This window comes from Agrilus planipennis, unplaced genomic scaffold (genome assembly GCF_000699045.2).
Source record: "Agrilus planipennis isolate EAB-ADULT unplaced genomic scaffold, Apla_2.0 scaffold111, whole genome shotgun sequence".
Taxonomy (NCBI): Eukaryota; Metazoa; Arthropoda; class Insecta; order Coleoptera; family Buprestidae; genus Agrilus; species Agrilus planipennis.
In genome coordinates, this window is record NW_020438907.1 from 599,560 (window position 1) to 611,016 (window position 11,457).

The 11,457-nt window shown below is 33.8% G+C and overlaps 1 protein-coding gene across 1 annotated transcript; it reads left to right on the top strand.

Annotated features, from left to right (window-relative positions):
• Positions 1–888: 888 nt before the first annotated feature.
• LOC112904123 (chorion peroxidase-like) lies at positions 889–11,145 on the top strand. Its single transcript, XM_025973422.1, has 3 exons — positions 889–1,093; positions 1,212–1,362; positions 11,064–11,145. The coding sequence occupies exons 1-3, from the start codon at positions 916–918 to the stop codon at positions 11,143–11,145; spliced, it is 411 nt and encodes a 136-aa protein (XP_025829207.1). The 5' UTR covers positions 889–915.
• Positions 11,146–11,457: the final 312 nt, after the last annotated feature.

Here is an 11,457-nt window from a genome sequence, read left to right on the forward strand (position 1 = left end):
GTAAGGTCATAATAAAGACTTTACTCATTACTTTTAAGGTAGCTTTGTAACTTTGACATGTATTACAGTGCTTATTGTGAAAATATATTGCAATAATTACATTAAATGATCAATGTATTCAATTTTGTTTTCTGTAAATGTACCTGTAGTTAATTAAAGTGTAATTCATGTTTTTTACTTTGACTTATTTTATACTTGCGCCTTATGAATTTTCGTACATCCCGGGTGGAGAGATGTCTTTAAATAATAATTGCTTCATTATGAGGACTGCTTCTTTTAATGCTATTACAGCTAGTACGTATCTGTTTCATTAAATGAAAACAAGTAGAAAGTAAATGGAAACGTTGAAAAGAAAATCTAGAAGAAATTGTAAATCATGAGATTGTTACCAAAATGCTACAGTCCTTCAGTACATAGTACGAATCGACATTGAAAAGAAATATTGTAAAATGAATTTTTGATATAAAAATAACGCACATGAAAAAATACTACAAATGGCGCAGTAAACGCCATCTGTAGCACGATGCTACATTTTACGATTATGTATGCTCCAACAAGGTCCACTTGTGTGGATATCTACTTGCTGAAAACGAATCCCGGCGTAGCCAACCTCAACGTGATAGGCACGCTACCATAATCGAATAAAATAATTCGAAGTGGTCTGTATTCTGTCGAAACTGCCAGACGCGGATCGCGATTTCGATCTTTTTGGATCNTAGCATCACAAGGTTTCCAGTCTCAAAACTGGTTGGAAAGGTTGGCTTATGATAGGAGTCTTTGGACTGGAAACCTTATGATGACAAATTCATATTCTGGATCTTAGTCGTATCGACTGATTAAAAAGTATCGTTTGCAGGTAATATGCTTATAAATAATTTGGAAATATTTTTTCCAGGAGACACCAGAGTGAACCAAATGATCGCGTTAGTTGCAGTTCATCTTCTTTTCCATAGGGAACACAATCGCGTCGCTGAAGAACTTGCATACTTAAATTCGGATTGGGATGATGAAAAGTTATTCCTAGAAGCACGACGTATAGTAATTGCCGAATTTCAGGTTATAACCTACAAGGAGTTTTTACCAGCTGTTATTGGTAAATATAATTTATTTCTTTCGAAAATAGTTAATGTTACCTATATTCTTGTCAAAATTTAGACATTATACATTTTTATAGAGTTAATATTATGCCTAATTAACAAATTCATTTCAAGGACATGAAAGTATGGAGGAATTTGGCTTATATTTGCAAGAAGGATTATCTTATTCTTATGATTACGATCACAAGGTAGACGTTTCGATATCGAATGAATTTGCTTCTGCAGCTTTCAGATATGGGCATTCAATAGTTGAAGGATACTTAAAGTAAGTAAATTTCGTATTTACTACAGATAAAAAGATATATAGCTTTTTATTGCATTGTAATTATGTTTGTTATGAGAAAGTTGGAGTTCTTGTCACAATTTATTATCATCATCATCATCCTTATAATTTCATCAAATTGAATGGCTGGATACGGTGCTCATTCCTATCTTATGCTAATTTTCCTGTTTCCCAAAAGCTAAAAAATCCCCATATATATCTAACTATTTGCGAACAGTAATATAATCTATTTCTACCTCTCCTCCGCTCTTAACTGCTGTTTGTTCTTCTATTAGGTCTCTAACGAGCCCTTCATGTCATTCCGGAGGACGCCGGTTCGATTCCGGGTCCGTCTGCCTTGGTCCAAATTTTTCTGTGGTTTTCTTGGATCACTTAGGGAAATGCTGGGGCAGTAATATGCCACAGGAAATCTTTCATGCTCTTTTGTCTTCATTTCGTCAGTCTCATCTTTCTCACCCGAACCATCACTTACTCATTATCACGATTCCTGAAAGGAGGCTTAAGAGGGCCTTCCGCCCTATCTTCCAGCGTAGTCCGGAGGGGCTGCCTACCCACCAACATTAGTGACTAGTGGGAATGAAGCATCCAAAAGTTTTTTGTAGTGAAACTTCTTTGGGCTCGATGAGAGTAAAATCTCAAGGCCATGAAACGACACGTTTTGCACGTTTCGTTTCGCGAAGCGATAGGCTATGTCAATAGAAAAACGCGCATGCGCATTTCGATATTACAGTCAGCTGTTGGTGATCGGCATCTCATATATTATAGTATAATGTATCTTCACTACACTATAGTGCTAAATTAATTTTTTGGTTACATCTGTGCAGTTATATTACAGTAAATGTTTATTTAACAACAATTAATATTTATTTAAGAGTGAGTATTATTATGTATTAATTCTAATTCCTTGTAGTTATTGATAGTTTACGGTTTCTTAAGCACTTGGAAAAATAAACGGAAGCGAAAAAAATTTGACCATTCTTTTGATATTGAATTACATAAAACGCATTAAAGTAATACTCCTTAGGTGGACTAAAAATAAAATATGCTGGAAAACATAATCATTACTTATTCGTTATAAAGCTATAGAGATCGCCAAAGAAGTTTCACTTCATTCACGTGTACTGAGTTGCAGCTGTTATCTGTAGGTTTTTAGTGGTAAGTGTGTATAACTGATTTAACATCTTCCCAATCCCCGGCTTCTCCTTTGTGTAAGGCAGCGTCTGATGAAACCACGAAGATCAGCTTCCCCTACTGTCTGGGTTCTCTTAGGCGGTGTTCTCTTTGTCTCATTTCACGTTTTTGGAAAAAAATAACTCCTGCAGTTCTTACAGAGGATCATTGGTATAACCTTTTCCACTTTTTACATCGGGAGGACTAGTCTTCCTTTAACCACTTGCGAACGCGTACTGGAAGCCGCTTCACCATCCCCAGTCTGATTTTCCACTGCGTCAACCACCCGCGAAACCAATTTCACTTATCACTACTGTGGGCTGGTTTACCAGCGAAGAAGTATCTATTGACGAAACCGCGTCTGTCGTTGATACTGGTCTCATCTCACAGCAGTGCCGAATATAGGAGTAGACCCACGATACACTTATACCGGTATGCTACTCCTTCGGCTCAAACGCGTCTAGTTCGCGCAGATGACGTCACTGCGAAGCACGGAATGAGAGACAATTTTACCGCATTTCAAATAAACTCCGAATTTCTGTAAATTACTCCAATCTTTTGTTAATATTGTGTTATTGTGTGTATAAATATGCCAGGGTGTGCGATTGCTGGATGTGGAAACTACAATAGAATCACTAAGGAAGCAAAAATAAAATATTTCCGATTTCCAATAAAAAACAAAGAAATCTGTAAGAAGTGGATTAACGCATGCCGCCGAGCCGATGAAATAAATCTAAAAAACGGTAGGTACTATCACCGAATAAAAATTTATTCTGAAGTAATATGGATTTGTAATAATTGTTTTCTATTATACAATTTTCAGCATGCATATGTTCAGCCCGCTTTGAACCTAATTGATGTTATTTTATTAATACGAACTGAGTTCAAGCTGTATTTGAATAAATTTATTAATCCTTTGATTACACCTCAACTATTGCTANTAGAATTTGATGGGTTAAACTATTTACTTTTGATCATTACTTTTAAGTTTGAAGATGTGCATGAATGCAAATAAACAAAATGGAAATTACAGTATTTTACACATTTATATTTCTAAATAAAATAGTTACTCCCACCTTTTTGGTAGTACCTACAATTCAGAAATCGAAACTTTACATTAACATAGTACGTATATTCGTACTTTGTATTCACGATCGGTTGTATTCGAATAATCGACGCCGACATGCAAGGTTGATTACCCAAGTAGAAATGAAAAACGATCAACCATAACATACATCTGGACTGGATCAGGCTCTTAGTAGGGAATTCATATTACGATATCTATACTTAACCCCTGTCAAGTAGTGGAAGGAGTTCCCTATTACGAAAATCCTTGTTTATTTTCGTATACCTAGGATCCTGACTTGATTATTATTTAGAGGATTCCTTATTTGTTCCGATATGTTCGTAAGAACAAACCAATTATTATTTATTACGATTAATTTTCAAAGTGTTAATAAAATTAGAACTTAAAGTGAATTAATTTGTACCACTTCAATGAACCTAAAATTAATGAGGAAAAATTGTTGCTTCTGTCACGCCATAGCCGGGAAACGAAATCGTGTCCTGGCGCTATGCACTATTCCTGTACAACTACATTACGGAAGGTAACATCAGCTACAACGATGATCTTACCTAACTACGAAGGTCACAGAATCGTCGAACCAAATTAATTCACATTAAAAACCCTACAAAAGTATTCCTCTAAAAATTCTCAAAGTTGAAACTGTTCAGCATGAGATGGAGAATAAGTGCATTCGTAATATCGAAACATGTTTGATTTAAACTGAACGAATCTTATTGCAGTTATTTATTACTGAAACTGAATACATATAGAAACTCGTATATCGAGAATGGCTGTGACAGAACATTTTTCAAAATTCTGCAAACGTTGAATATTTCTGTCAAATTATACAGTTGGCTGGGGATGTGATGGATTTTCGTTGAGCATCATACTACGTGGAATCTCATTTTCAGTTACGACTGTAAGTAGGTAGCATCTGTTTTAGTTGCAGTTTATCTTTAGGAACAAGAAGGAGACGCAACAATTTGTCTCATTTTCAACGACAAGTAGAAAACGGCGGCGGAGAACGATGGCAGACAGAGACAGCGTTGTCTCAGCTGCCATTCGCACAACTTTAATGGCTGCTCTTGTCAAACACGTGGATATTAACGTATTCAACTGCTAAAGCGTGCATATTGATTGCCTTGCAGATAGCGTGTGCGGCAGGAATGATCCAGTAAAGTGGATGAAGTGTCATCGTGACAAGAAGATAAGCAAACATCCAGTGCTTTCGAATAATCGTTGAAACCATTAATCTATACAAGCGAATATTTGAGTTTTCGTTTCATTTATAGCACGTTTATTTAACAACTTTGGAAATGTAAGTGCAATATAATAATAATAATATAATTTGTGGAATAGCAAATCTGTTTCTATTAAATTATTTAATTTGTCATTAATGGCATGTTGTTAAATTACTAACACCTCATATAAACAATCTTGCTTGTAAAATATATTGATTGTGAAATAAACTACAGGTTTTACAATTTGAGCTTTTACTATAATATCTTCTGAAATATATTTCTGTAGCGAGGACTTTCATTAAGCAAAACTAATAAAGTATCATTTTTCCACGGAGCATGTCCCTAAAAAAAAATAATTAGAAGGAGGCAAAACTGTTGTTTGAAGGAATCAAACTGCTTTAACGAACAAACGTTAATCAGATAGGCTTTATTTGTTTTCTTATATTTAAGTGGTTATCCATCATGAAAATAAAACGTAAAATGGCATACCCACCGATAATATTTGTAGAAACCACAAGAGAAGTAGACGTCTCCGATGTTGATAAATCCGATTATAGATATTATCGAATGAACTGCTCAGGAACGCAGTCAAGAAGCAAGATTTCCTCTTTCTAAAGTTAAAGAATAAGACCTAGTTGAAGTAGTAAAAGTCATTTACTACATTCTTAGAGGCGACATAAGTTCATAAGGATTAGTGTTGAATTTGTAAGGGCGTCGCTCTCTTCTAAGAAAATCAAAAATTTTAGAATAGTTCCTAATCTAAGTTGTGTGAAAAACTAAGAAAGTGAATAGCCGCTAGTTGTAAGCTAGGTCTCTTCTGTTCATGACCGCGGAAAATTGCAGCGCAGGGTCTAGATGTATTTTATTAAAAGCTTTCATTTAACTTGTAATGCTTCTATGTTAGCTTGCTTATTTAGATCAAATCATGCAAGCTGAATTACAACCGCTTGCTCTTATCCTACGGAGTTGAATTTTCATTCAGTTCTGATGACAATGCATTTTTATTAGTAATCATGACCTGAATCGATATCCAAGTTTAACTCCATATTAAGGTACTCTTCAACGGTCAATACCACAGAGACGAAACTTATTGTATGCATTTTATTATGGTAGCCATAATAACTTATTGTAAGTGTCAACGTGACATGAAAATCCCCCAAATGAGCATGAGAGGCAAGATCAATTAAAATAAAAGGGAACAAGAGGAATGTTGACATGAATAAGAATAAATACTAAACTAATCGATTATAAGAAAGAAAAAGATGAAGATTGGCTCCTGCCATTCGATTTTTACCAATGTTTTGGGTATGAGACAGGTCGCTGCGGAATTCCTACCAAAATTGCTCAATTTCGACCAAAAACAACATCGCATTAACATTGCTAAGGAGCTGTTGGACTCTGTCTACCCAAATTTGCTCCAGAGGATCATAACTGGTGACGAATCATGGGTTTATGGTTATGACGTGGTAACCAATACTCAATCTTTCCAATAGAAGCTGTCGCACGAGCCAAGGCAGAAAAAAGCGCACAAAGTTAGGTCGAATCTGAAGGTTTTGCTTACAGTTTTCTTCAATTGCAGGGGCATGGTGCAGGGTAGAACGGTAAATAAGGAATATTACCTGCAAGTTATATGCAATTTGAGTGAAGCAATCCGCCAGTAACGTCCGGATTTGTTCACACATCGTTGCTTGTGCGCCAATTTTTGGCCAAAAACAACACACTAATAATGCCGCAGTTACTGTATTTCCTAGATATGACCCCCTGTAACTTTTTCTTGTTCCCTAAACTGAAGAGGCCCATGAAAGGACGACGCTACGCTACGATTGAGAAGATAAAGACGGCATCGAAGGAGGAGCTGAACAAGATCACAAAAAGTGATTTTTGAAGTGCTTCGAGGGTTGGAGAAAACGTTGTCATAAGTGTATAATATTTGGTGAGAATTACTTTGAAGGGGATCAAATAGATAGTCATAAATAAATAAATAATTTTTGAAAAAACACAAAATTCTCGATACTTTTTGAACAGACCTCGTATATTAGTTACAAAGTTACCGTTACATAGTAACGCTATTAATAGTATATAAGCACATAGAGGTATACTTCCTTAAAACAAAGAAGTTTTAAACATAGCCCTTATCCATATTTATAAAGCTTGAAGCTCAATAGGTTATAGACCAAGTTGTACTGTATTTAGGTAAAGAGGAATTTTTACATCAAATAAGAACGTGTTAAAAATTACCTAAAATTTCTGTTTGCACAATAGATCTTACGAAATCGATGCGATTTGAAAAGTTCGCCAGATGAAAATTTAAATTTCAAATTAGATGCGCCCTAAAAGCAAGAGACTTAAACACACAAAAACCAGAAGAAACAAAGGTACTACAATGGATGAAGGAATAAGGTATGCCGATGGGTATAATTACGTCTTCTATGAATTTGAATTAGAATTCCAAGGAGGAGAATTTGGCCAAACAGTTGAAAGAAAACGGAAAAGGTATCAGTAATATGGTTATGAATAAAATAGTCGGTACACTACCTTCCAGACTAAAACTGCAAATAAATGTCTATTTACACCATCAAATAACATGAAATAGTATCAACACTATCGGTTTATATGTTATAATTGTAATAAGAGCGAACATTTCGCAAGAGGTTCTGTTTGGCTGCATCTCTTTCTGTTACATATTAATCGGTGTAATGTTATTCCTTTTTCTTTATTAGCGTCCGCTGCAATTCCTAAGTGACATCTCTTTTCTATGCTTACGATATTCCCTACAACGTCTATCGTGAGCAGAAGTAGGCATTCTGTCAGCAACCGCTTTAGTCTACTTAGTATGTTGAAAGAAGAAAGTAATTGCGACAGTTTTACTGTGGATTATACCAATTGTGAAAGTCTATACCATGTATATGAATTAGGAAGAGAGTTAATCATTCTCGCTGGTACTTTTAATTTGCAATCGATGATGCGATTAATATCACTAAAGACAGGACATCGTTTAGGGTTAGACAAACAGAAAATGAGCATGCTTAAATTTGAGTACTAAGTATATAACAGTAATACCATCTAGCATGGATAAGTCCGGATTAGCTTTAAATAAAATGGAAGAAGTACTGATAAAAGAGGATGATATGAAGATTAATAAAAATAAAAGAAAAATAATGCATCTGTAACGGATGTAAAAGTAGGGTTAGGACTAATAAAAGTAGAAAAATATGAACTAGAATAAATCGCTGATTTTCGATAACTCGCGATGGAAAAGCGCTAGAGATACAAAATAGCGAAAAGCGCAGGGTCGGGTCGCCTTTAAAAAATGAAATTACTTTTGTGCTCAAGGTCCGTTAATTTGAAAATTCGAAAACGATTATTAAAGGTGCAGATCTGTAAAACTTAGACGGTGAATACTGCGGAAAAGAAAAAGTTACAAGGGTTTGAGATGTGGTATTGTAGGATGTTTAAAAAAAAAAATTTTATAATATGACAAAAAGATAAAAAAAAGAAAAGGATAACCTCATTTTTAATTAATGCATATCAATCATGAGAAGAATAGATTATAAACAACAAAATGGGAAAAAGAGAGAGCAGGTTTATGCGTAGAAATAGGAGAAGAAAATAGAAGAAAGCATAATTGAATGGTTGAAAAAGATCAAAACAGGGTAAATATAAAAACAATAGAAAGAACGAATCAGGAAATCCAACATACGAAAAAAAACTATATAAGATGGGGACAAGACAAGAAGTTCCATTATATCTACAGAAAAGAGCAAAGCAATGAATATCAAAATGACAGCGGAATTTAGTACAGATGATGAATGGAAAAAAGTAGATACTGAATAGAAAATAGTAAGAACTATACATTCAATGAGGAGAAGATAAAAAATGAAAAAAATATAATGACAGTATGTAGTGCCCAAAGCCACTAATTGCACAAACCAAATCAGAAAGCACAGAATCTATAAAAATGTGTTTTTACAAAACATTTATGTGAATATTGTTTAATGAATTTTCATTTGCTCTATTTTTCTCGAAATGGTTTGTCAAATTCAATGCCACAGCACAGATGAAAAGAAAAAAGAAAAGATTCTATTATTCCTATTGCCAAAGTTACAAGGTCCCAAAACCGGCATCTATTAATCCAAATTTCTTAGAATCGCTGACAATTGTATACTGTATATTCACTATACTATAGTACTAAGTTAATGTTTTGGTTATATCTGTGAAGTTATATTAAAGTAAGTGTAATACAGTAAATGTTTATTTAACAACAATTGACCTTTATTTAACAGTAAGTATTATTATGTATTAATTCTAATTCCTTGTAGTTATTTATAGTTTACGGTTTCTTAAGTACTTGGAAAAATAAACTGAAGCAAAAAAAATTTGACCATTTTTTTGTTATTGAATTACATAAAAATGTATTAAAGGAATACTCCTTGGGTGGACTAAAGATAAAATATGTTGGAAAACATAAATCCTGAAAATTCTAGTATTCTCTCTTTCTTCCACCAATCATTACTTATTCGTTATAAAGGTATTGAGATCGCCAAAGAAGTTTCACTTCTTTCACGTGTACTGAGGTGCACCTGTTTGTTTATTGTCTCAACAGGCAATAAAGGCTACATATATTTTTTAAATAGAACATGTGTGTGTATGTGCATGTGTTATAATAAAATACACATAAGTATATATTTTAATATAAAATACATCTTTATTAACTGCAGCTATTGATAGGAAGTACTGTATTTAAAATATACGGTATCAATCGTACCTATATCAGAAGATCGCAGACCAATTAAGTACATGTAGTGGAAGAAATTCTAGAAGAGACTAAACATTTTTTAGCTTCATTAAGCACCACCTTGAAGTAAATAGTTGGGTTTTAAATCGAATACCTTAGGCTTTGTTTACTGTTATATTTTATGTTATTGTTTGAATTATCTACTCTGATAAATAAAATGATTTCTGTTATTTTATAGTATGTATTATATGTATTCATTTTGTAGTTCGTTGTTATTAATTTCATCATCATAAGGTCGTCAGTTCTAAGACTGGTTAGACACGTACCTACACTCTTTCCTATCCTGAGCTAATCTTTGCATTTCTCTAAAATTAGAACAACCCACATCCTTAACTATTTGCGAACAGTAATCTAACCTAGGTCTACCTCTACCCCTCCTAACTCCTGTTTCTACCCCTAATATGTCTCTGACTAGACCTTCATGTGATTCAATGAAAACAACAATGATATTTCAAATTTTTTTATAATAGTGTGTGTCTGTGTTGTTTAATTTTATTAGTCATGAGTAATTTTGCAATTAATTTATCTATTTTAAAGTGAATTTCATTATAATCCATTTGTTACGTTACAATTTGCATTTGGGGTGAATATCAAATCCGTTTCAATTTGAGCATATTCTGAAAGCGAGATTGATTGAAGGAATTATTATCAAATTTTTCATACCTCCACATCAATTTATTTTAAAAGTGAGCCAAGCGGATGTAATAATTCCGTGACTGTTAAAAGCTTTTTTGTGTAGTAGGTATTTTATGCGGCGGAAGTGTGGTAATGTATTTTCAGCATTTATATAGTTAACCTTTTCCAATGCTAAACGTAAAATATTCCATGAAAAATAAGACGCAATGCATAAGTTTAAACGTGTGGAAAATTATTTATGTATTTTTAAAATGTAAAAATGCTGGAATATGCTATTTTGTATATGAACATACAATAATTTAAATAAAATTATTACAATGTTTTTAGAATATATATTTTTAAGGCAACCCTCATTAACATTCACGAGAAGTTCTCAAATTAAAAGTATTTTATATTAGTGGTTTTCTGTATTATTAGAGCCTCAAAAACTGTCTAAACTCTCAAACAACTTTCAAAAGAGGCACGCGATTTCATAGACCAATTTCCTCCTATGTGGAACGGTAAGTTCGTGAACCAGCTATGTACATCCTGACGGCACTTTGAAATAGAACGTAGAAGTCGAGAATACCTGACTCTTTTTAACTGAAACAAAGGAGATAGGATACTAATATCATTGTAAATTGTCCCAAACCCATTGACACTATTATCTCCAAAAATTTAAAAATGTACCACAATTTCTACAGATGCAATCTATTTGATTATAATTTCTCCTTAAGCCACAAAGAAAAGCTATTTCGTTACCGTTGTAGTTTGAAATACAACACTCCTTTTTCAGGTCTACTAAGAGCACTGGAGGAAACAGCATCATGATAGATGATGACTGCTGGGTTGACTATACAAATAGCAGCACCGACTAGTAAGAATTACAGCAGAATTAAAGGTCAATGGTGCTCTTCTGTTTTCAGATTACAACACAGGGGTATTCAGAATCATTCAACATTCTGGTTGACCTGGTCATGGAAATAACATCAGAGTCAATGGAATTATAATATCTTGCAGAGTAAATGGTTTAAGTGTAGTAAAGGGTAGTGTGTTTATCCAGTTCATGGGTTCTAACAAATAATTCGGCAAGAATAATGAGTGAAGTCTCGTTAAACTGCTGCAAATTATTGTTATCCAACTTTTAGTTTCATAATGCTTATGCAGCAAAGTAATTTCCTACTCATCCC